Below are 25,066 nucleotides of genomic sequence, written 5' to 3' on the forward strand. Positions count from 1 at the left end.
GCCACGTTGAGTAGGTGGTACCTTATTAGGCTAAATGATGGCCTGTCAAAATATTCTAACCAATCAAGACGCACAATAACTCGAGCACAATGTATTAAGTTTGGTTGACAAAACAAGGAAACGGTAAGCAAAGATATTCGAGCAAGTTTATAAAGTAGACAACTAGACATTATTGAGGAAGAGGCGAGGCCTGTGTAGCCATGTAAATTACATTTTATACGCGGACATCCCAGTGGCATTAGAACAGTTTCTCATTAGCAGTAATCACAATAAATAACATGCGATATCCTTGGCCACAATTACATTATTATAGGAATAAGATAAACTTGTTCTAGTAATAAAATATATAGAATATTGTTATACGTGCCCTTATATTATATTCTATATCTTCTATTGTGAGAGGCAAGCGACCTGTGAAAGCACTAAACCATTATACAGCTACAACCATTTATTCAGTCTACTGCCCTCGTCTACACGTGTGGATATTAATAGTTGTTTAATTCAATAAAATAGACAAAATTAACTCATTTGTGACAGTAATTTGAAAGTTGGATGCTCTTTTAGGATATGAATGGCAGAATGTCAGTGAACCCTAGGATTGAACTTTTTGAATGAACATGCATATGAATAAAATAAAACTAATATTAGGTTATATGGCATTATATATATGACATTATAGACGTTATAAATATTATGTGTTTTCATAGGCTGACATATTAATGTGTAGGCATATTAAATGTTTCATAAATGAGATATGTGTGACTGGGCTGTAGTAGAAAAATATATCATATAAAAAATGGTTAAAGGCTCCAGCCACCCAGGTCATAGCCTGTTCTCTCTGCTACCACACGGCAAGCGATACCGATGCACTAAGTCTGGAAAAAACAGGACCCTGAACAGCTTCTACCCCCAAGCCATAAGACTACTAGTTAGTTAAAAATAGTTAACCAATAACTACCCGGACTATCTTCATTGACTCTTTTTGCACTAACTCTTTTGACTCATCACATAAACTGCTGTTACAGTGCACTATCTATCCTGTTGCCTAGTAACTTCATCCGTACCTATATGTACATACAGTACCAGTCAAACGTTTGGACACACCTACTAATTCAAGGGTTTTTCTTTATTATAATTGGGGTTCTTTTTTCATTTTTTAAACAACTAATTTACTCATGTCTGTTCAATATTTTGAATTCCAATTTGTTCGTTTTCTCCCCCCTGCGAGCTCAATGCACACATTGCACAGTTTCTCTAGAGCTACACTACCGGTCAAAAGTTTTAGAACACCTACTCATTCAAGGGTTTTTATTTGTACTATTTTCTACATTGTAGAATAATAGCGAAGACATAAAAACTATGAAATAACACATATGGAATCATGTAGTAACCAAAAAAAGTGTTAAACAAATCAAAATACATAATCATATCAAAATCAAATAGCCACCCTTTGTCTTGACAGCTTTGCACACTCTTGGCATTCTCTCAACCAGCTTCATGAGGTAGTCACCTGGAATGCATTTCAATTAGGTGTGACTTGTTAAAAGTTAATTTGTGGAATTTCTTTCCTTCTTAGTGCGTTTGAGCCAATCAGTTGTGTTGTGACAAGGTAGGGGTGGTATACAGAAGATAACCCTATTATGGCAAGAACAGCTCAAATAAGCAAAGAGAAACGACAGTCCATCAATACTTTAAGACAAAGGTCAGTTGATCTGGAAAATTTCAAGAACTTTTACATTTTCTTCAAGTGCAGATGCAAAAACCATCAAGCGCTATGATGAAACTGGCTCTTGTGAGGATCGCCACAGGAAAGGAAGACCCGGAGTTACCTCTGCTGCAGAGGACTTAGAGTTATCTGCAACTCAGATTGCAGCCCCAAAAAATGCTTCAAAAGTTTCAAGTAACAGACACATCTCAACATCAACTGTTCAGAGACTGCGTCAATCAGGCCTTCATGGTCGAATTCCTGCAAAGAAACCACTACTGAGGGACACTAATAATAAGAAGAGACTTGCTTGGACCAAGAAACACGAGCAATGGACATTAGACGAGTGGAAATCTGTCCTCTGGTCTGATGAGTCCAAATTTGAGATTTTTGGTTCCAACCGCCGTGTCTTTGTGAGATGCAGAGTAGGAGATTGGATGATCTCCTTATGTGTGATTCACAGCGTGAAGCATGGAGGAGGAGGTGTGATGGTGCTTTGCTGGTGACACTGTCAGTGATTTATTTAGAATTCAAGGCATACTTAACCAGCATGGCTACCACAGGATTCTGCAGTGATACGCCATCCCATTTGGTTTGCGCTTAGAGGGACTATCATTTGTTTTTCAACAGGACAATGACAACACACCTCCAGGCTGTGTAAGGGCTATTTGACCAAGGAGAGTGATGGCATCAGATGATCTGGCCTCCACAATCACCCAACCTCAACCCAAATGAGATGGTTTGTGATGAGTTAGACCGCAGAGTGAAGGAAAAGCAGCCAACAAGTGCTCAGCATATGTGGGAACTCCTTCAAGACTGTTGGAAAAGCATTCCAGGTGAAGCTGATTGAGAGAATGCCAAGAGTGTGCAAAGCTGTCATCAAGGCAAAGGGTGGCTACTTTGAAGAATCTGAAATATATTTTGATTTGTTTAACACATCTTTGGTTACTGCATGATTCCAATATGTGTTATTTAATTGTTTTGTTGTAGAATAATAGTGCAGACAATGTAGAAAATAGTACAAATAAATAAAAACCCTTGGATGAGTAAGTGTCCACATTTTTGACTGGTACAATATTGCCTCAATTACCTCGTACGTACCCTTGCACATCGACTCGATACTGGCACAGCACTTACACAAATGACTGATGATTGGCTGAGAGAAATTGATGATAAAATGATTGTGGGGGCTGTCTTGATTGACTTCAGTGCAGCTTTTGACATTATCGATCATAGTCTGCTGCTGGAATAACGTATGTGTTATGGCTTTACACCCCCTGCTATAATGTGGATAAAGAGGTACTTGTCTAACAGAACACAGAGGGTGTTTTTTAATGGAAGCCTCTCAAATATAATCCAGTTAGAATCAGGAATTCCCCTGTTTAGGCCCCTTGCTTTTTTCAATTTTAACTAACAACATGCCACTGACTTTGAGTAAAGCCAGATTGTCTATGTACGCGGATGACTCAATGTAACATTATAACTTTACGTCCGTCCCCTCGCCCATACCCGGGCTGGAACCAGGGACCCTCTGCACACAGACAACAGTCACCCACGAAGCATCGTTACCCATTGCTCCACAAAAGCCACGGCCCTTGCCTTCAAGGTCTCAGAGCAAGTGACGTCACCGATTGAAACGCTATTAGCGCGCACCACCACTAACTAGCTAGCCATTCCACATCCGTCACATCAGCACTATACACGTCAGCTACTACAGCGAATGAAATGACTGCAACACTCAACAAAGAACTGCAGTTAGATTCAGAGTGGGTGGCAAGGAATAAGTTATCTCTAAATATTTCTACATTCTACATTTCTTGTATTCGGAACAAAACACTCAATAAACCCTAAACCTCAACTAAATCTTGTAATAAATTACGTTGAAATTGAGCAAGTTGAGATGACTAAACTGCTTGGAGTATCCCTAGATTGTAAACTGTCATGGTTAAAACATATCGATGCAGTAGTAGCAAAGATGGGGAGAAGTCTTGTCTATAATAAAGCGATGCTCTGCCTTAACAACACTATCAACAAGGCAGGTCCTACAGACCCTAGTTTTGTTGCACCTTGACTACTGTTCAGTCGTGTGGTCAGGTGCCACAAAAAAGGACTTAGGAAAATTGCAATTGGCTCAGAACAGGGCAGCACGGCTGGGCCTCAGAACAGGGCAGCACGGCTGGCCCTCAGAACAGGGCAGCACGGCTGGCCCTCAGAACAGGGCAGCATGGCTGGGCCTCAGAACAGGGCAGCACGGCTGGGCCTCAGAACAGGGCAGCACGGCTGGGCCTCAGAACAGGGCAGCACGGCTGGGCCTCAGAACAGGGCAGCACGGCTGGCCCTTGGATGTACACAGAGAGCTAATGTTAATAACATGCATGTCAGTCTCTCCTGGCTGAAAGTGGAGAGATTGACTTCATCACTACTTTTATTTATGAGAGGTATTGACATGTTGAATGCACTACTTTTATTTATGAGAGGTGTTGATTGCACATGTTGAATGCACCTGAATGCATCGGACACCCATGCATACCCCACAAGACATGCCACAAGAGGTCTCTTCACAGTCCCCAAGTCCAGAACAGACTATGGGAGGCACACAGTACTACATAGAGCAATGAATACAAGGAACTCTATTCCACATCAGGTAACTGATACAAGCAGTAAAATTAGATTTAAAAAACAGATAAAAAACACCTTATGTTAGAGCGGGGACTGTGAAGCAACACAAACATAGGAACAGACACATGCATACACACACACACACAAGATAACATACACACTGTACATACACATGGATTTAGTACTGTAAATATGTGGTAGTGGTGGAGTAGGGGACTAAGGGCACACCGTGTGTTGGGAAATCGGTGAATGTATTGTATATTTTTTTAATATAAACTGCCTTAATTTGCTGGACCCCAGGAAGAGTAGCTGCTGATAAGGCAGCAGCGAATAGGGATCCATAATAAATACAAATACAAATACCCCGTGTATATAGAAAATGGTTTGTCATTGTGTATTTATTGCTTGTGTTATTATTTTTCTATATATTTTTATTTATTTTTTATTTCACCTTTATTTAACCAGGTAGGCAAGTTGAGAACAAGTTCTCATTTACAATTGCGACCTGGCCAAGATAAAGCAAAGCAGTTCGACACATACAACGACACAGAGTTACACATGGAGTAAAACAAACATACAGTCAATAATACAGTATAAACAAGTCTATATACGATGTGAGCAAATGAGGTGAGATAAGGGAGGTAAAGGCAAAAAAAAGGCCATGGTGGCAAAGTAAATACAATATAGCAAGTAAAACACTGGAATGGTTGGAAAGGCCCTATAAGTAAGCATGTCACGTTTAGTCTACACCTGTTGTTTACGACGCATGTGACAAATACAATTTGATTTTATACAATTTAGCAATGTCATCAAAGTATTGGGTGTGGCTGTAGACATATTGCAGTGACGTATCGTTCAGTGTGATTCTGGCCGTGCTTCCATTCATTTACTCTGAACAGCGAGAAGAAGCAGGATAGAGTTGCATGGGTGTCGCAGTTCAATAGCCAACCAGCACCATACAACACGAACATCATGGCAGCAATGGTACAGGACATAAAAGAGAGATTCGACAAGTTTCTTCATGAAAAGAATTTCATGACCGATGCATTGGCAAAGATAGAAGCTAAAACTGGAGTAAACAGGGCCTATATCGCAATCGGTAAGTATTTTGCTGTTATGAGATGGGGGGGGGGGGGGGGGGGGGGGGGGGGCACAAGGGATCTATTTATTGAAAAGAAAATGAGGGTATGCTGTGAGAGTTCTGGTAACACAGCCTGCATCGGTCGTGGCACAGTTTGTTATTTTGACAAATAACGTCAAGTCAATATTCTGATCAAATAAATTGTCGTACGTTTTGATGGGCTTTGTCAGAATACAATACGTTTCCATATGAGCATACTGTACACCATTTTTATTGTTTGACTAGATGATATTTAGACAATCACTTATATTAATCGATGACATATTTGTAGCCTGTAGGCTAATAAACAGATGTTATTATCTTGCAGTTGTCGTCGTCATTCTCGCAATTTACCTGGTTATTGGGTATGGAGCCTCCCTACTGTGCAACCTCATCGGATTTGTTTATCCAGCCTACATATCGTAAGTCTTTTTCTTCTTCTCATAAATTGGTCATTTAGGATAGCAATCCAAATATTAAATTGTTGCTGCCCTGTTCTGGGCACAAAAAAAAACAGTTAATGAATTGCGTCATATATGACCCACCCTACCCTGTTCCTCACACGCACGCCCAATAGCATGAACACAATATCACTATGCTATTTCAACATTGCCCACAGAAAACAAGGCCCAACGGGGAATTAATCGCCCACGTTTCACGGAGAGGCCTATTTGATCTTGTGAATAATTTTAAACACATTTTGCTTGATGGGTGTTACCAATGTAACGTTGGTCATACAGTAGCCCATGCTGAAGAATAATGTCTGGGCCAAAGTGCATGTTTACCTTACTATTAGCTTGAGAGTCAGGATTCTTTGAATGGCACTGGTAGAGTACTCGGCAATATGCCAGCAGCATCTTACTACAAGTTGTTACATACTAACTAAGGTCCAATTGTAGACAATTGTGTCTGCAGGTCGGGTGTGTGTTTGATATCACCTTTAAAAAAAACTAGAGTCGGTGTTCTCGCCTCCGCGGAAATCTAATTAGCACAATACAAAAATCCCCATAAGAATCTGTCAATTTAAACTAGAGAGATGTTTTTTTATTTTGCATTGGTGGCGGCTCAATCCACCTCATCCGCCAACGTTGCACTTCCGTGTCTGCGGTGAAAGGTGGCAGAGCTAGAGCGGTGTTTGTCAGACCATGAGACGTCCCGGAAATCTCTCTCAAAATCGTCTGTAGCGTCCGAACGATTTGGCCTATAGGACAGACACTAAAGAACAAACTTCTTTTTTTGAGGGGGGCAGCGGACTACAATCTGTTGTTCCATGTAGTGAATGCGTTTGTATGGGCTAATAGCAGTAAGGACAAAAATAATTATTCAAATATTTAATTATGATTATTTTATTATGCATTAAGGGGTCTTAAAATTCCAAATCAAATACCAAGATTATCCTTGTATGACCTTAAAACAATTCCATATATCATAGTAGAACCCCCCCCCCCCCCCCCCCCCCCCCTCCCAGAGGCTTAAACTGTTATGGGTTAAAGGCATCTTTCATAAGGTAGTAATGTATGGTTTCCTGTGTCTACAGTTGCGTAAAATACTTAGTGCAGCAATATGCTATAGCCGTAATCCTATTAAATGTATTGCCACATGATTAACTGGCTACTTTGTGTTGTGGTTCCGCTCTCTATTGTGCAAAAACCGTTGAAACATTAAAATGTCACAATCTAACACTTTTTTTGGCGTGGATGATCTAATCAAACTCTAACTGAATGATATAAAATCACTCCTCGGGGTGAGGAGATCACATTTTCTCCCAGACACACTGACCGTATGGATCTGCAATGAGTACTATATTTTAGTTATTCAACATGTAGGCCCAAATGTGAGAAAAGCAGCCATGAGGCTACTGCTGCTCTTGTGGAGTGTTGCAAGAGACTGGGCAATAAGCACAGAGAGGAAAATCCAGATGCACATGATTAACCACAGAAACAAAATGTAAGTGACTCAGTCATTTCAGTTGGTCCCAACCACAGTTGCTCCTTGTGATTAACTCTGCATGTCTGGACAAAGTTCAACTGAACACTGACGTATAGTGTTATCCTCGTACAACAAGTTATATTATTCAATTCATAACTTGTTTAGATATGGATGAGTTTACAAACGTCAGCACACACAGTGAAACAACGCAAATGCTGTTCAAAGATAAAAATTGATTATTTATTTATTATTTATTTGGCATGCAAAACATTGAGACAAGACTCACAATTTGCTCCGAACTCCCACTCATGAGTCAAAATATTACCATGGAAACCTAGTTGTCAGGCCGTATGGTATTTATTATGTTCATTCTTTAGCCTGTAGCTTAACAGCCTGGCTATTCTTTCCCAAATATAAAATCAATGCGAATTCGTGTTTGTTATGAAACCTGCTCAGTGTGTTCATGTCATCTTGCATAATACTTTTCCATTATGCTTCTAGGCATCCTGTCGCTAACATGGACTTATCCTTTAATTGCAGGATCAAAGCCATTGAGAGTGTAACCAAAGATGATGACACAAAATGGCTGACCTACTGGGTGGTGTATGGAGTGTTCAGCGTGGCAGAGTTCTTTGCTGACATCTTCCTGTCCTGGTTCCCTTTTTACTACATGGGAAAGGTAATGCATACTGGTGTTTGTCCTTAACCTCAAGGTCCTGAAGTACAGTGGTTTCTTAATCTTTGATACTATTTGATGAGATTAACATTGAGGGCATGATGTGCAGTGCACATACACCCTCATTTGTCAAACTGTCCTGCTATTGTGAAACCTTCTGCACACAGTTGCCAACATCCAAACACACTCCATAGTTAAATAATTGGCTGAAATGTTTTCAACTTCAAAAGGTGTGAATTCTGAAAATAAATCACACTTACAGTACCTTCAGAATGTATTCACACCCCTAGACTTTTTCCACATTTTGTTGTTAGTGGGATTAAAATTGTTTAAGTAGAAGAACAATGCTAAAATGTGGAAAACAATTAATGAAGAAAAAACATTGCAGTTCTTTTTTTTGTTTTAAATGACTAAATCACTGATGTCCCCCCCCCCCCTAGTAGTCCGCTGCCCCCCTTAATGCATTTGAGCCAATCAGATGTGTTGTGACAAGGTAGCGGGGTATACAGAAGATAGCCCTATTTGGTAAAAGACCAAGTCCATATTATGGTATGAACAGCTAAAATAAGCAATGAGAAACAACAGTCCGTCATTACTTTAAAACAAAGGTCAGTTGATCTGGAAAATTTCAAGAACCTTTGAAAGTTTCTTCAAGTGCAGTCACAAAAACCATCCAAGCGCTATGATGAAACTGTCTCATGAGGACCGTCACAGAAATGGAAGACCCTGAGTTACCTCTGGTGCAGAGGATAAGTTCAGTAGAGTTACCAGCCTCTGAAATTGCAGCCCAAATAAATGCTTTAGAGTTCAAGTAACATACATATCTCAACATCCAACTGTACAGAGGAAAACATGCCTTTATGGTCAAATTGCTGCAAAGAAACCACTACTACAAGACTCCAATAAGAAGAAGAGACTGGGCCAAAAAACACGAGCAATGGACATTAGACCGGTGGAAATTTGTTATTTTGTCTGGAGTCCAAATTGGAGGTTTTTGGTTCCAACTGCTGTGTCTTTGTGGGATGCAGTGTGGGTGAACAGATTATCTCCACGTGTGTATTTCCCATCATTAAGCATGGAAGAGGAGGTGTTATGGTGCTTTGCTGGTTATGGTGCTTTGCTGGTGATACTGTCAGTGATGTATTTAGAATTCAAGGCACACTTAACCAGCATGGCTACCACAGCATTCTGCAGCGATATGCCATCGCATCTGGTTTGGGCTTCGTGGGACTATCATTTGTTTTTCAACAGGACAATCAAATCAAATTTATTTATATAGCCCTTCGTACATCAGCTGATATCTCAAAGTGCTGTACAGAAACCCAGCCTAAAACCCCAAACAGCAAGCAATGCAGGTGTAGAAGCACGGTGGCTAGGAAAAACTCCCTAGAAAGGCCAAAACCTAGGAAGAAACCTAGAGAGGAACCAGGCTATGTGGGGTGGCCAGTCCTCTTCTGGCTGTGCCGGGTGGAGATTATAACAGAACATGGCCAAGATGTTCAAATGTTCATAAATGATCAGCATGTTCAAATAATAAGAAGGCAGAACAGTTGAAACTGGAGCAGCAGCATGGCCAGGTGGACTGGGGACAGCAAGGAGTCAATGACCCAACACACTTCCAGGTTGTGTAAGGGCTATTCTACCAAGAAGGAGAGTGATGGAGTGCTGCATCATATGACCTGGCCTCCACAATCCCCGGACCTCAACCAAGTTTTGGGATGAGCCAACAAGTGCTCAGCATATGTTGGTTACTACATGATTCCATATGTGTTATTTCATAGTTTTTATGTCTTCAATATTATTCTACAATGTAGAAAATAGTAAAAATAAAGAAAAACCCTTGAATGAGTAGGTGTTCTAAAACTTTTGACTGGTAGTGTTTATCAGATCAACAGGCCAATGTTCTACATAGTTTAGCTCATAAAATGTGGTAATTAACTATAAGGACCATAATCCATTTCTTATCTACTTGTCCGGTCTGTGTTTCTTTTATGCCTGCTACGGAAGAGACGGAGTGCGTTATTTTGAGGGGTATCGGGCATCTCTACCTGAAAATACATGATCTAAGTGATAGTTGGTATTCAGCAGTAATGAAAGTATGCCTTATTTAGTTTGAAGAACTAGAAAAGTGATTTTTGTCAGACAGCAGATCTATAGAGATGAGATGACTTAGATTGAAATAAAGTAATCAAATAAAACAAATGTAATACACAACAACTGAAATATTTTAAAGTAGACATGATGGCTAATAAGTGATTAGCAGTAATGGGCAGTCACTACCATCATGGAACTTTTATTGTTTTGTTCTGTGTTACAGCATTCAACCTAAATAATCAAAATCAAAAACGTATTTATTTTATATTCGAACTGAATCTGAACCAATCTAAAAAAGGACTAATCTCTCAGCACTAATATCTTGATTAGATAAGTATTGAACCCAGAGTCAATATGTTATAATCACCTTTTGGCAGCAATTACAGCTTTGAGTCTTTCCGGGGAAGTCTCTTAAGAGCTTTTCCCACCTGGATTGTGCAACAATTGCCCGTTTATTCTTTTCAAAATTCTTCAAGGTCTGTCAAATTGGTTGTTGATCATTGCTAGATAACCTTTTGCAGGTCTTGCAACATGTAACTTGGCCACTCAGGAACATTCACATTCAGTCTTCTTGGTAAGCAACTCCAGGTTAGATTTGGCCTTGTATTTTAGGTTTGTACAGCTGAATTATTTATCTCCCAGTTTCTGGTGGAAAGCAGACTGAAGTAGGTTTTCCTCTGGGATTTTGCCTGTGCTTAGCTCCATTCTGTTTATTTTTTTTAAAATAAAAAAACCTCCCAAGCATACCCATAACATGATGCAGTTACCACTATCCAAGATGGCGTAGCAGTGAAGACGTCTTTGTTTTGTCCTCTCGTGTACTTTTGTATTTTTCGTATTTTTCATATATATATATTTCATTTGATTTTCAATCTCTTTTCAATTTTTTTATTTGATTATACCTTCCGGTAACCTGCCTCACCCAATGTGATACGGAATCGCTATTATTTTAAATTTTAGAACACATTCAAGAATCTCCAGAAGCTAACCAATTTAATTAGCTACAAGCTATTTAGTCATTGTTAACCACTGATAGCGGCTTTTACCTTCTGCACAGATACCAGCCCTGTTTTTAGCCAGGATAATACTCGCTAGTCTACCAATATCGGACTCTCTCCACAACAACGCCGGATTCCTGCCGTAATCCCTGGACCACTACTTCTGATCTTCACAGCTAGCTTGCAGCTAGCTAGCTCACAGCTTACAGCTAGCTTTCACTCACCGTGGCACCCAGTACCGAAGCTATCCCCGAGGCCCACCTCCCGGCCTACTCAGCTGTTCACACGAACCCCACTCATTTTTTTATTTTATTCTTTTAACACGGCTAGAGCCCAAAACTCCACCGGATCCTTGCTGTAAACTCTGGACCTTGGCACCGGATCACCGCTGCTACCAATTGGATATAGTGGCTAACGCCACTGCCACAAAGCTTGCACCAGTTAGCCGTGAGCCAGGCACATCTCCCGGCTAGCAAACTAAATTCCACAATACCTCTTTCACCATCTGGCTTGGATTCTCTGTCGCCCCGCCGCACCACCACGACTGGTCTGCCGACGAATACTCCATCCGCTGTGCCTCCATCCGGCCTCCGTCGGAGCAGACGCTCCTACTAGCCCAGGGCTACTAACTTTAAACGCTGTGTCACTGGCGTAGTGGCGGCTCCCCTGTTTAATATACTGCTGCCCCCTGGACACTATGATCACTTGGCTACATATCTGATGCCTGCTGGACTGTCCATTAATCACGGTACTCCATTCTGTTTATTTATTTTTTATATGTCGGCCCCAGCCGCGAACTCAGGCTCTGTGTGTAGTTAATCTGACCCTCTCTGCCTAGTCATCGCCATTTTACCTGCTGTTGTTGTGTTAGCTGATTAGCTGTTGTTGTCTCACCTGTTGTTTTAGCTAGCTCTCCCAATCAACACCTGCGATTACTTTATGCTTCGCTGTATGTCTCTCTCAAATGTCAATATGCCTTGTATACTGTTGTTCAGGTTAGTTATCATTGTTTTAGTTTACAATGGACCCCCTAGTTCCACTCTTCATACCTCCTTTGTCCCACCTCCCACACATGCGGTGACCTCATCCATTACAACCAGCATGTCCAGAGACACAACCTCTCTTATCATCACCCAGTGCCTGGGCTTACCTCCGCTGTACCCGCACCCCACCATACCCCTGTCTGCGCATTATGCCCTGAATATATTCTACCACGCCCATGCTCCTTTTATTCTTTGTCCCCAACGCTCTAGGCGACCAGTTTTGATAGCCTTTAGCTGCACCCTCATCCTACTCCTCTGTTCCGCGGGTGATGTGGAGATAAACCCAGGCCCTGCATGTCCCCAGGCATCCTCATTTGTTGACTTTTTTGATCTAAAAAGCCTTGGTTTCATGCATGTCAACATCAGAATGCCTCCTCCCTAAGTTTGTTTTACTTACTGCTTTAGCACACTCTGCCAACCCTGATGTCCTTGCTGTGTCTGAATCCTGGCTTAGGAAGGCCACCAAAAATTCTGAGATTTCCATACCCAACTATAACATTTCCGTCAAGATAGAACTGCCAAAGGGGGAGGAGTTAGCCTGCAAAGTAATGTCATACTTTCCAGGTCCTTACCCAAACAGTTCGAACTTCTAATTAAAAAAATTCATCTGTCCAGAAATGTCTCTCACTGTTGCCGCCTGCTACCCACCCCTCTCAGCTCCCAGCTGTGCCCTGGACACCATTTGTGAATTGATCGCCCCCCATCTAGCTTCAGAGTTTGTTCTGTTAGGTGACCTAAACTGGGATATGCTTAACACCCTGGCAGTCCTACAATCTAAGCTAGATGCCCTCAATCTCACACAAATCATCAAGGAACCCACCAGGTACAACCCTAAATCTGTAACCCTCATAGATGTTATCCTGACCAACTGGCCCTCCAAATACCCCTCCGCTGTCTTCAATCAGGATCTCAGCGATCACTGCCTCATTGCCTGCATCCGCTACGGGTCCACAGTCAAACGACCACCCCTAATCACTGTCAAACGCTCCCTAAAACACTTCTGCGAGCAGGCTTTTCTAATCGACCTGGCCCAGGTATCCTGGAAGGATATTGACCTCATCCCGTCAGTTGAGGATGCCTGGTCAATCTTTAAAGGAACTTCCTCACCATCTTAGATAAGCATGCTCCGTTCAAAAAATGCAGAACTAAGAACAGATATAGCCCCTGGTTCTCTCCAGACCTGACTGCCCTCGACCAGCACAAAAACATTCTGTGGCGGACTGCAATAGCATTGAATAGTCCCCGCGATATGCAACTGTTCAGGGAAGTCAGGAACCAATACACCCAGTCAGTCAGGAAAGAAAAGGCCAGCTTTTTCAAGCAGAAATGTGCATCCTGTAGCTCTAACTCCAACTCCAAAAAGTTCTGGGACACTAAAGTCCATGGAAAACAAGAGCACCTCCTCCCAGCTGCCCAGGCTAGGTAACATGGTCACCACCGATTTTAAATCCATGATAATCGAAAACTTCAACATGCATTTCTCAACGGCTGGCCATGCCTTCCTCCTGGCCACTCCAACCTCGGCCAACAGCTCCACCCCCACCCCCCCGCAGCTACTCGCCCAAGCCTCCCCAGCTTCTCCTTTACCCAAATCCAGATAGCAGATGCAAAACCTGGACCCGTACAAATCAGCTGGGCTTGACGATCTGGACCCTCTATTTCTGAAACTATCCGCCGCCATTGTCGCATCCCTATTACCAGCCTGTTCAACCTCTTTCCTATCGTCTGAGATCCCCAAGGACTGGAAAGCTACCGCGGTCATCCCCCTCTTCAAAGGGGGAGACACCCTGGAACCAAACGCTTACAGACCTATATCCATCCTGCCCTGCCTATCTAAGGTCTTTGAAAGCCAAGTCAACAAACAGATCACTGACCATCTCAAATCACACCGTACCTTCTACGCTGTGCAATCTGGTTTCCGAGCCGGTCACAGGTGCACCTCAGCCACGCTCAAGGTACTAAACGATATCATAACCGCCATCAATAAAAGACAGTACTGTGCAGCCGTCTTCATCGACCTGGCCAAGGCTTTCGACTCTCAATCACCGTATTCTTATCGGCAGACTCAGTAGCCTCGGTTTTTCTAATGACTGCCGTGCCTGGTACACCAACTACTTTGCAGACAGAGTTCAGGGTGTCAAATCGGAGGGCATGTTGTCCGGTCCTCTGGCACTCTCTATGGGGGTGCCACAGGGTTCAATTCTCAGGCCGACTCTTTTCTCTGTATATATCAATGATGTTGCTCTTGCTGCGGGCGATTCCCTGTTCCACTTCTACGCAGATGACACCATTCTGTATACTTCTGGCCCTTCCTTGGACACTGTGCTATCTAACCTCCAAATGAGCTTCAACGCCATACAACACTCCTTCCGTGGCCTCCAACTGCTCTTAAACGCTAGTAAAACCAAATGCATGCTTTTCAACCGTTCGCTGCCTGCACCCACACGCCCGACTAGCATCACCACCCTGGATGGTTCCGACCTAGAATATGTGGACATCTATAAGTACCTAGGTGTCTGGCTAGACTGTAAACGCTCCTTCCAGACTCATATCAAACATATCCAATCCAAAATCAAATCTATTTCGCAACAAAGCCTCCTTCACTCACGCCGCCAAACTTACCCTAGTGAAACTGACTATCCTACCGATCCTCGACTTCGGCGATGTCATCTACAAAATGGCTTCCAATAAACTGCATCCAGTTTGCTGAGTATCACAGTGCCATCCGCTTTGTTACTAAAGCACCTTATACCATCCACCACTGCGACCTGTATGCTCTAGTCGGCTGGCCCTCGCTACATATTCGTCGCCAGACCCACTGGCTCCAGGTCATCTACAAGTCCATGCTAGGTAAAGCTCCGCCTTATCTCAGTTCACTGGTCATGATGGCAACACCCACCCGTAGCACGCGCTCCAGCAGGTGTATCTCACTGATCATCCCTAAAGCCAACACCTCATTTGGCCGCCTTTCCTTCCAGTTCTCTGCTGCCTGTGACTGGAACGAATTGCAAAAATCGTTGAAGTTGGAGACTTCTCTCCCTGTTGGATTTATTATGGATAAATGAATAAACAATATCCCCATTTTTTAAATAGAATTGTAACTAAGTAAACATATACTCTGTTTTATAAGTGATTAACAATATAAGTTCATAAGAAGGGATTGTGTGACACGGACAAGGAGTAATAAAAAGTTAATGAACATGATCCCAACTAGGAATAAAACGAATGGGTTGTGGACTGTGAAAACAGATAAGGTCATTAGCCTATGGTTGACCTTACGGAAACTTAACTCTGGGGTTTTTAGATAAGGCAGTGAGTGCATTCCTAGGTTTTCTGTTAATTAAAACTGTCAGTTCAGTGGTGATCGATAATGTTGAGGGGTCAAAAGTTATCTGGGAGTGTGTTAGTAAGTTAGAATGAACTTTTCACCTTACTTTGTCCCGGTCGAGAGGAGGGGATTCTGTTAAAGCAATGAAATGACGTAGTGATCTGTATATAAACTGCTGCACGTGATTAAGTGGGAGCGCGCTCCGAGAATAAATTATATTACCTATTATTGAAAGACTGGTCTGCGTCTATTTTATGCAAACAAGAAATCTTACAAATTCTCATAAAATAGATTAAGGGCTTTCAATTGATGAAAGCACATTGGCATAATTAAATAACAGTAAGACTCCCTCACCAACTTTAAACATCTGCTTTCTGAGCAGCTAACCGATCGCTGCAGCTGTACATAGTCCATCGGTAAATAGCCCACCCAATTTACCTACCTCATCCCATACTGTTTTTATTTACTTTTCTGCTCTTTTGCACACCAGTGTCACACCAGTACCTGCACATGACCATCTGATCATTTAACACTCCAGTGTTAATCTGCTAAAATTAATTATTTGCCTACCTCCTCATGCCTTTTGCACACAATGTATATAGACTCCTTTTTTATTTTTTTCTACTGTGTTATTGACTTGTTTATTGTTTACTCCATGTGTAACTCTGTGTTGCTGTCTGTTCACACTGCTATGCTTTATCTTGGCCAGGTCGCAGTTGTAAATGAGAACTTGTTCTCAACTAGCCTACCTGGTTAAATAAAGGTAAAATAAAAAAATCCTTGAAAATATGGAGTGGTACTCCGTAATGTGTTGGATTTTCCCCAAATATAAGTTAGCATTTAGGACAGAAAGTTAATTGCTTTGCCACATTTTTTGCAGTATTACTTTTCCTTGTTGCACACAGGATGCATATTTTGGAATATTTTATTCTGTACAGGCTTCTTTCTTTTCACTCTCAATTAGGTTAGTATTGTGGAGTAACTACAATGCTGTTGATCCATCCTCAGTTTTCTATCACAGCTATTAAACTCTGTAATTGTTTTACAATCACCATTGGCCTCATGGTGAAATCCCTGAGCGGTTTCCTTCCCCCCCGGCAACTGAGTTAGGATGGATGCCTGTATCTTTGTATTGATACACATAAAAACATTTTTTTTAACACTTATTGCACACAGAGCGAGTTCATGCAACTTATTATGTGACTTGTTAAGCAAATATTTACTCCTGAACTTTATTTAGGCTTTCCATATCAAAGGGATTGAATACTTATTGACTCCAGACATTAGCTTTTAATTGAATTAATTTGTAAACATTTCTACATAGTTCCACTTTGACATTATGGGGTATTGTTTAGGCCAGTGACTACAAAATCTATTTAATAAATTTGAAGTTCAGGCTGTAACACACCAACATTTAGAAAAAGTCCAGGGGTGCAATACTTTCTGAAGGCACAGTAGCTCATCGTTAAGGTATTAAAAGCATGTTAAATCATAACATTATATTGACTCGATTCAATAACTTAATCTCCTTCCTTAATCTACATCCATCATGTGCTGGTATGAAGCAGATGTACTTATTTCCTTCCCATCTAAATCTCCATGGCAACGGAGCTCATGCCTGCCAGCTTGTGTAATTTGCTAGAGCACTTACTCAGAGATTTATTCTTGGCGGCGTTTCCTGGAAGCATTGGGTGAGAACGTTCTTTTGTTTGTTTCCCCTCAGTGTGCCTTCTTGGTGTGGTGCATGGCTCCAACTCCTTCTAACGGCTCCATCCAGATATACACGCGGATCATCCGCCCCATCTTCCTCAAGCACGAGTCCAAGATTGACAACATAGCCAAGGACCTCAAGGGCAAGGCGACAGAGGCTGCGGACAAGTTCAAAGATGAAGGTTGGCACACCGGGCATCTGTTTTCAATGTCTCTCTGAAATACGATGAATCCTTTTTAAAACCATCTCAGCTTTTGCCCTTTTGAATCTTATCTTTACCATTTTAAATGATTAAATATGCAGCATCTGCTCTTTGAAAGTAGCTGACGGTGATGCCTTTCACTCCAACAGGTTTTGAGGAATGGGTTCAGACAGTTTTCGGAAATGTAACACGTTTTCTTCATTGCATTATTCCGGAACAGTGAACCTGTCACATTGACAGATTTTAAATGGCCATTGTTGATATGTCCAATTTTAAAAGGTCAGCATCACATTAATTGGAATGCTCTGGTCTTGACCATTCATTTTCATTGTCAAATTGTCTCTGACTGCTTCTCTGACAGACCGACTGACGGTGTTGTTGAGGTAGATCTCTTGATAGGCAGACGGTGTTGAGGTAGGTCTCTTGACAGACAGGCAGACACACAGATAGTGTTGTTGAGGTAGGCCTATTGACAGACAGACAGGCAGAGTTGTTTAGGTATGCCTCTTATGTCTAAAGTGTAATGTTTTTGTTTCACAGCGAAGAAAGCGACGGCGAACATAATGTGGGAGGAGGGGATGAAGAAGGACTCCTAAAGGCGCCGCGAGGACAAAGTTCCCAAAGTTCAACAGCATTGTCATCTCTGGAGTGGACTGTGTTACACAGCTCAATAAATGTTGCCTTGGATTTTTTTTATTGTTTATTATTTTATAAATTATCTGAAGGATAGCATCTTGGTCTTGCACAGTTTGTCTGTAAAAATAAATTTAAAAAACACAGCGATAGATGGTCACGTATCCAAGAGTGATGTAAAACGGTTTGAAACCTTTAACTTGTTTGCGTACCTTTAGGCTGTAATGAGCCAGTGATGTTGTTTCCCCTCCTGCTACGCTTTAAGTACCCAAATAAAATAAAAAAGAAACGTGCTGTTATTTCTCCATTGTTTCTCTCGCTCATTATGACTGGATTATGGTCTTTTTTACAATGTTATTTTTGGCAGAGAGTTTGTGACGTGTACTAGACCAAAAGCTAACATTTTGGCTGGATTTACTGTTTTGATTTGCATACCTGAACCTCCCCTGTAAATTGGGGCCTGCTTATAGAAGAAAGATACTGATAGAAGATTAACTTTTACATGGAAAAGGATTGATTTGCTGTTACAAAATCCAACCTAATAAACAGCACAAACACACAAGGCTGGCAGCAGCACAGACTCCGCTGCAGATCAGCATCGCTGGGGCAATTGTAGGGGTTAAGTGACTTGCTCAAGGACACGTTGGCAGTGAATAGTACCTGGGATCAGAGATCAGCAGCCATCTGTTGCCAGGTTAGTTCCAGCTTATGCAGCCCGGTCCAGTGAGGTATACTACAAAGCAAGTTAACTTTGACAAACAACCAGAAAGAACCATTTAATTTCTTGTTCATAAAGTTAGACTTCGATATGTGTTTTCGGTTGTTGAGTTAAGGAGATGATGCCAATTTCAAGCATATCCTTCTAAACCAAACTTTTTCTGAATAGGCAAGTTAGCAGGCTAACTCATTGATTCTGTTTTGACGTATACCCCTCTGGGCTTGAAGCAGAAACCTTCCCATGTATCCTTTGGTAACATGATAGACTGATATGAGTGAGGAACAATTGATGTACATTCATGATCAATAATGGAAACAATTTTTGTCTGTTTATTGGGTAGAGATGCAGAGGTGAAAGTTAGATGAGAGGGCCGAACCCTTGCTGTCAGCGGTGCATGAGATGCCAGAATATCCAATGGTGGGAAAAGTACCAAATTGTCATACTTAAAATGTTACTCTAGTAAAAGTGAAAGTCACCCAGTACAATACTACTTGAGTAAAAGTATTTGGTTGTAAATATACTCAAGTATCAAAAGTATAAATCATTTCAAATTTCTTATATGGCAGACGGACCCATTTTGTTTTGAAAATGTACGGGATAGCCAGGGGCACACTCCAAAACTCACAAAAGATGTATTTGTGTTTAGTGAGTCTGCCAGATCAGAGGCAGTACAGATGACCACGTGTTCTCTGTTTAGTGAGTCTGTTAGATCAGAGGCAGTAGGGATTGTTTTATTTAACTAGGCAAGTCAGATAAGAACAAATTCTTATTTACAATGACGGCCTACCGGGGAACAGTGGGTTAAGTGCCTTGTTCAGGGGCAGAATGACAGATTTTTACCTTGTCAGCTCTGGGATTTGATCCAGCAACTTTTCAGTTACCCCTCCCCCAGGGATGTTCTCTGTTTAGTGAGTCTGTCAGATCAGAAGCAGTAGGGATGACCAGGGATATTCTCTTGATAAGTGTATGAATTGGATCATGTTCCTGTCCTGCTAGCCATTCAACATGTAATGAGTACTTTTGAGTGTCAGGGAAAATGTATGGAGTAAAAAGTACATTATTTTCTTTATGAGTGTGGTAAAAGTAAAAGTAGTCAAAAATATAAAGAGTAAGGTAAAGTACAGATATCAAACAAAAAAAAAACGACAAGTATTTTCACTTAAGTACTTTATACCACTGAGAATATTGTGTGTTCTCTCCCTCCCTCCACTTTATTTCACTTGTACCTGTAGGCCTGGCGCTGTGTTCAAGGATTGTCAACAAGAAACCATTACCAGGTAACCAGTATCATATTTGGGAAATGTTTTTAAGCATGATATCAGTGCAACATTGCCAGTGTCCTGGTTGTCCATGAAATGAAGGGTGAAAGGAAGCCTACTCCGTGTTGGGAACAGTGGGAGGGGCCATTGTAATGTGGTGCATTGGTGTGAGCAGCAGCACGTATCACGTATGGTTTCTGATAGAGGTGTGATGAAGTCAGTGGTTTTCCCTCTCGCTTCAGGTGCAACCTGACTGTCATTTTTCTGTGCGTTGTTGGGAATTATAAACAGGTAGTATTCATCCTGCTCTAACGTCATCAACCACCTAGTTCAACGCGGACGAATGTAGCAGGTTCACTGTAGCAGTCAAACTTTAGTACGGTGCTTTCCATCTTGTCGACACGAACACACTTTTCATATTTGACTATACTTTTTCAAACGTTATCCTCGTCGCCATTGTTCAACCCTATGCTTACAACTTGTGCTATATTAGGATATTATACTCAATTGAATAACCCGGACTCGGGTACATTTCAACACGCCTTTACCATGACTGTGTAACGGTGTAACAAGAGCCTAGCATTTATTTCCCAAAGAAAAAAACCATGCATCAAAAATTTGAAATCAGAATTTACATTTATTTGATGTAACTTCTAATTGTGCTTACCGAACATCATTTTCTGCTCGCTTTCAAGAGAAATGCATTGAAAGATACATTTATTAGACATCGGTAGTAATTTAACTTCTACTTTCTGACGTTGTCTATGATGCATGGATTTTTTTTATTCTGAAAATAATGCTGAGTTCTTGTTACACAGTCATGGAGTGAAGACGTGTTGAAATGTACATCGTAGCCAGACAAATACAGAAACACTATGCTCATGAACTGCATCTCTGAATTACTGTCACGTGTATTTTATTTGCATTTTGGAACATATTGCACAATAGGCTCTAACGTTTTTACCAGGCTATAAATGTATCCCGTTCGCGAATCACAACACACATATAACTTTGATACGCTTGAGGTATGTATACTGCAAACTTTCACCCAATGACCTTTTGCTAAGCCTGGCCCCAGCGTTTTGGGAAACCAATTGCAGTGCACCAATGGATAGCAGCTGTCTTCCAGTCCGACACTTTGGACAAGCTCACGTTTAAAACGTATGAGCGCCATTGAAGGCTGTGGCAAAAACTGCGGTTTCTTCAAAAAAATGTATGTTTAAATGGATAAGTAATTGAACAGTGCATCATGATTACTTGCTACTCTGATTTATGAATTGCAGAGCCTGTTGAGAGTATTTTTCCAATCCAAAATGTTACTTTTGTAACATTGTTTGCTAGCTCAGCTGTTTAGCTAGCTCTGTCTCATTGATCACCAAACGTTATCTACTCGGGATGTGCTTCTCTCCTTTCATGAACAATTCGATAACCATCAAGATGCATGGTCTCTGATACGTGTTAGATTTGTTTTGTTGCATGAACATTCATTTTAAAATACTGCTGATGGAAGCTCAGGAGCTGGGGGGAGGGGGTTCCCCTTGCAGAGCAAGAGCAAGGGGAACCACTACTTCAAGGTCTCCGTTACAACAGCATCTACCATCCCATTATCAGATTAGGGGTGGGGAAAATGTATGCCTTTCCCCCACTTTTTATCTGAAATCACCATCACCTGTTGATTAATTTATCCCTTTTGCTATTTATCCTTTAGTACTATGTCAATATTTACACTGCATTTGGAAAGTATTCAGACACCTTGACTTTTTCCACATTTTGTTACGTTACAGTCTTATTCTAAAATTGATTAAACAATTTTTCCCCTCATCAACCTACACACAGTAGCCAATAATGACAAAGAAAAAACAGGTTTTTAGAAATGTTTGCAACTTTATATAATAAAAAAACCTGAAACATCACATTTACATCAGTATTCAGACCCTTTACTCCGTACTTTGTTGAAGCACCGTTGGCAGCTATTTCAGCATCAAGTTTTTTTGATTATGAAGCTACAAGCATATCACACCTGTATTTGGGGAGTTTCTCTCATTCTTCTCAGCAGATCATCTCAAGCTCGGTCAGGTTGGATGGGGAGTGTCGCTGCACAGCTATTTGCAGGTCTCTCCAGAGATGTTCGATCGGGTTCAAGTCCGGGCTCTGGCTGGGCCACTCAAGGACATTCAGAGACTTGTATCGAAGCAACTCCTGCATTGTTTTGGCTGTGTATTTAGGGTTGTTGTCCTGTTGGAAGGTGAACCTTCGCCCCAGTCAGTCCTGAGCAGGTTTTCATCAAGAATCACTCTGTACTTTGCTCTGTTCACCTTTCTCTTGATCTTGACTAGTCACCCAGTCCCTGCCACTGAAAAACATCCCCACAGCATAATGCCGCCACCACCATGCTTCACCGTAGGGATGGTGCCAAGTTTCCTCCAGACGTGACGCTTGGCATTCAGGCCAAGGAGTTCAATCTTGGTTTCATCAGACCAGAGAATCTTGTTTCTCATGGTCTGAGAGTCCTTTAGGTGCCTTTTGGCAAAGTCCAAGCGGGCTATCATGTGCCTTTAACTGAGGAGCGGCTTTTGTCTGGCCACTCTACCATAAAGGCCTGATTGGTGGAGTGCAGCAGAGATGGTTGTCCTTCTGGAAGGTTCTCCCATCTTCACAGAGGAACTCTGGAGCTCTGTCAGAGTGACCATCGGGTTCTTGGTCACCTCCCTGACCAAGGCCCTTCTCCCTCGATTGCTCAGTTTGGCCGGGCGGACAACTCTAGGACGAGTCTTGATGGTTCCAAACTTCTTCCATTTAAGAATGATGGAGGCCACTGTGTTCGTCGGGACCTTCAATGCTGCAAACATTTTTTGGTACCCTTCCCCAGATCTGTGCCTTGACACAATCCTGTCTCTGAGCTCTACAGACAATTCCTTCGACCTCATGGCTTGGTATTTGCTCTGACATGCCCTGTCAACTGTGGGACCTTATATAGACAGGTGTTTGTCTTTCCAAATCATGTCCAATCAATTGAATTTACCACAGGTGGACTCCAATCAAGTTGTAGAAACATCAAGGATGATCAATGGAGACAGGATGCACCTGAGTTAAATTTTGAGTCTCATAGCAAAGGGTCTGAATACTTGTAAATAAGGTATCTGTTTTTTATTTTTAATATATTTGCAAACATTTCAAAAAACTGTTTTCGCTTTGTCATTATGGGGTATTGTGTGTAGGTAGATTGATGAGAAAAAATGTCATCCATTTTAGAATAAGGCGTAACGTAACAAAATGTGGAAAAAGTCAAGGGGTCTGAATGCACTGTATAATTAGAAATCAAACTTTATTTGTCACATGTGCCCGAATACAACAAGTGTAGACCTTACCGTGAATTGCTTACTTACAAGCTCTTAACCAACAGTGCAGTTCAGGAAGTCTTACGAAAATATTTACAAAATAAACAAAAAAATATTAAAAATTAACACAATAACAAGGCTAGAGGTAATTTGGTACAGGTTAGAGGTCATTTGTACATGTAGGTAGGGGTGAAGTGGGGGGGTGAAGTGACTATGCATAGAAGTAGCAGCAGTGTACAAAACAAATGGGGGGGGGGGTCAATGTAATAGTCAGGTGGCCATTTGATTATTTGTTCAGCAGTCTTATGGCTTGGGGGTAAAAGCTGCTAAGGAGCCTTTTGTTCCTAGACTTGGTGCTCTGGTACCGCTTGCCATGCGATAGCAGCAAAAACAGCCTATGACTTGGGTGACTGGAGTCTAACAATTTTATGGTCTTTCCTCTGACACTGCCGATATAGGAGCGGTCCTATACAGATCCTGGATTGCAGGAAGCTTGGCCCCAGTGATGTACTGGGCCGTACGCACTTAGCATGGCATTTAGCCAATTCATATAATGTAGCTTTGAATTCATTGGTCATGACTGTGTGGCTAAACACGTCTCCAACTCAATCATCAAGTTGGCTGATGACACAACAGTGGTAGGCCTGATTACCAACAACAATGAGATAGCCTACTACAGAGCCTGGAGGAGTGGTGCCAGGAAAATAACCTCTCCCACAATGTCAACAAAACGAAAGAGCTGATCTGGGACTACAGGAGACCACAGAGACAACACGCCCCATTCACATCGACGTGGCCCCAGTGGAGGGTAAAAAGCTTCAAGTTCCTTGGTGTGCACATCACAGAGAACCTGAAATGGTCCCACCACACAACACCGTGGTGAAGAAGGCGCAACAGTGCCTCTTCAACCTAAGGAGAAAAATTCAGCTTGGCCTCTAACGGTAGGTTTTGACCAGAAGCGGAGCCTCCGCTTGACAACCCTTTGCTCCAAAATAAACATATTCAAGTAAGTAAGTAAATACATTTGGAATGCGTGTGCTTTCCGAAAGAAGTCGAGTCGCAAACTAGCGCTCATTGAAGGGAGGGTCGAGGGTTCGAGACCTGCCCCCTGCAGTTTCATTACAGTATTTACAGTATTGTAATGAACAGCAGGGAGCAGGTCTCGAACCCTCGATCTTTTAGCCCTTGGTCCGGCGCGCTATCGACTGTGCCGCAGAGACATGCTCGATTTACGCGCTTATAAACCCAGGGTCGTTACAGTATTATTAGCTAACTAGCTACAACAGGCAACTGTGTGTAGGCTAATGAGCTGCTAGCTAGCCAGATAGACAACTTTACATACTATAGCTAAGTGAAATATAATCAGCTAGCTAACTTCATATTAGCTTGTTGTCTTGATGTAAGCCTACTTAAATTAAAAAGGCATACTCTAAATTTCAACAGGGTAAAAGCATGTCCTGCTCCAGCTGTCAGAAAATGGAGTAGGTGTATTAGCTAGTTAGATAGGGCAGGTTGTGGGATGACATAGTGTATATTCAAATATTCTACAGTTCTAGTCCTAGATAGGAAAACCATGAAGACAAACAGAGATAATAGCCAGGGCTGTCTTAATTGCAATATATTGGAGCCTGTTCCTTTCTGTTGTTGTCTGTCCTCAGCTGTGAAACACTGTCTGCAGATGAAGAGATCCCGG

At 41.8% G+C, this 25,066-nt stretch overlaps 1 protein-coding gene across 1 annotated transcript; it reads left to right on the top strand.

The window, feature by feature from the left end:
* The first annotated feature begins 5,059 nt into the window (after nt 1–5,059).
* On the top strand, nt 5,060–18,363 carry reep5 (receptor accessory protein 5). The gene is made up of 5 exons (XM_020457929.2): nt 5,060–5,423; nt 5,773–5,866; nt 7,914–8,052; nt 17,236–17,404; nt 17,966–18,363. Exons 1-5 carry the CDS (start codon nt 5,297–5,299, stop codon nt 18,019–18,021), a joined length of 585 nt encoding a protein of 194 aa, XP_020313518.1. The 5' UTR covers nt 5,060–5,296; the 3' UTR covers nt 18,022–18,363.
* Nucleotides 18,364–25,066: the final 6,703 nt, after the last annotated feature.

The sequence above is a fragment of the Oncorhynchus kisutch genome, linkage group LG23 (assembly GCF_002021735.2).
Source record: "Oncorhynchus kisutch isolate 150728-3 linkage group LG23, Okis_V2, whole genome shotgun sequence".
Lineage (NCBI taxonomy): Eukaryota > Metazoa > Chordata > Actinopteri > Salmoniformes > Salmonidae > Oncorhynchus > Oncorhynchus kisutch.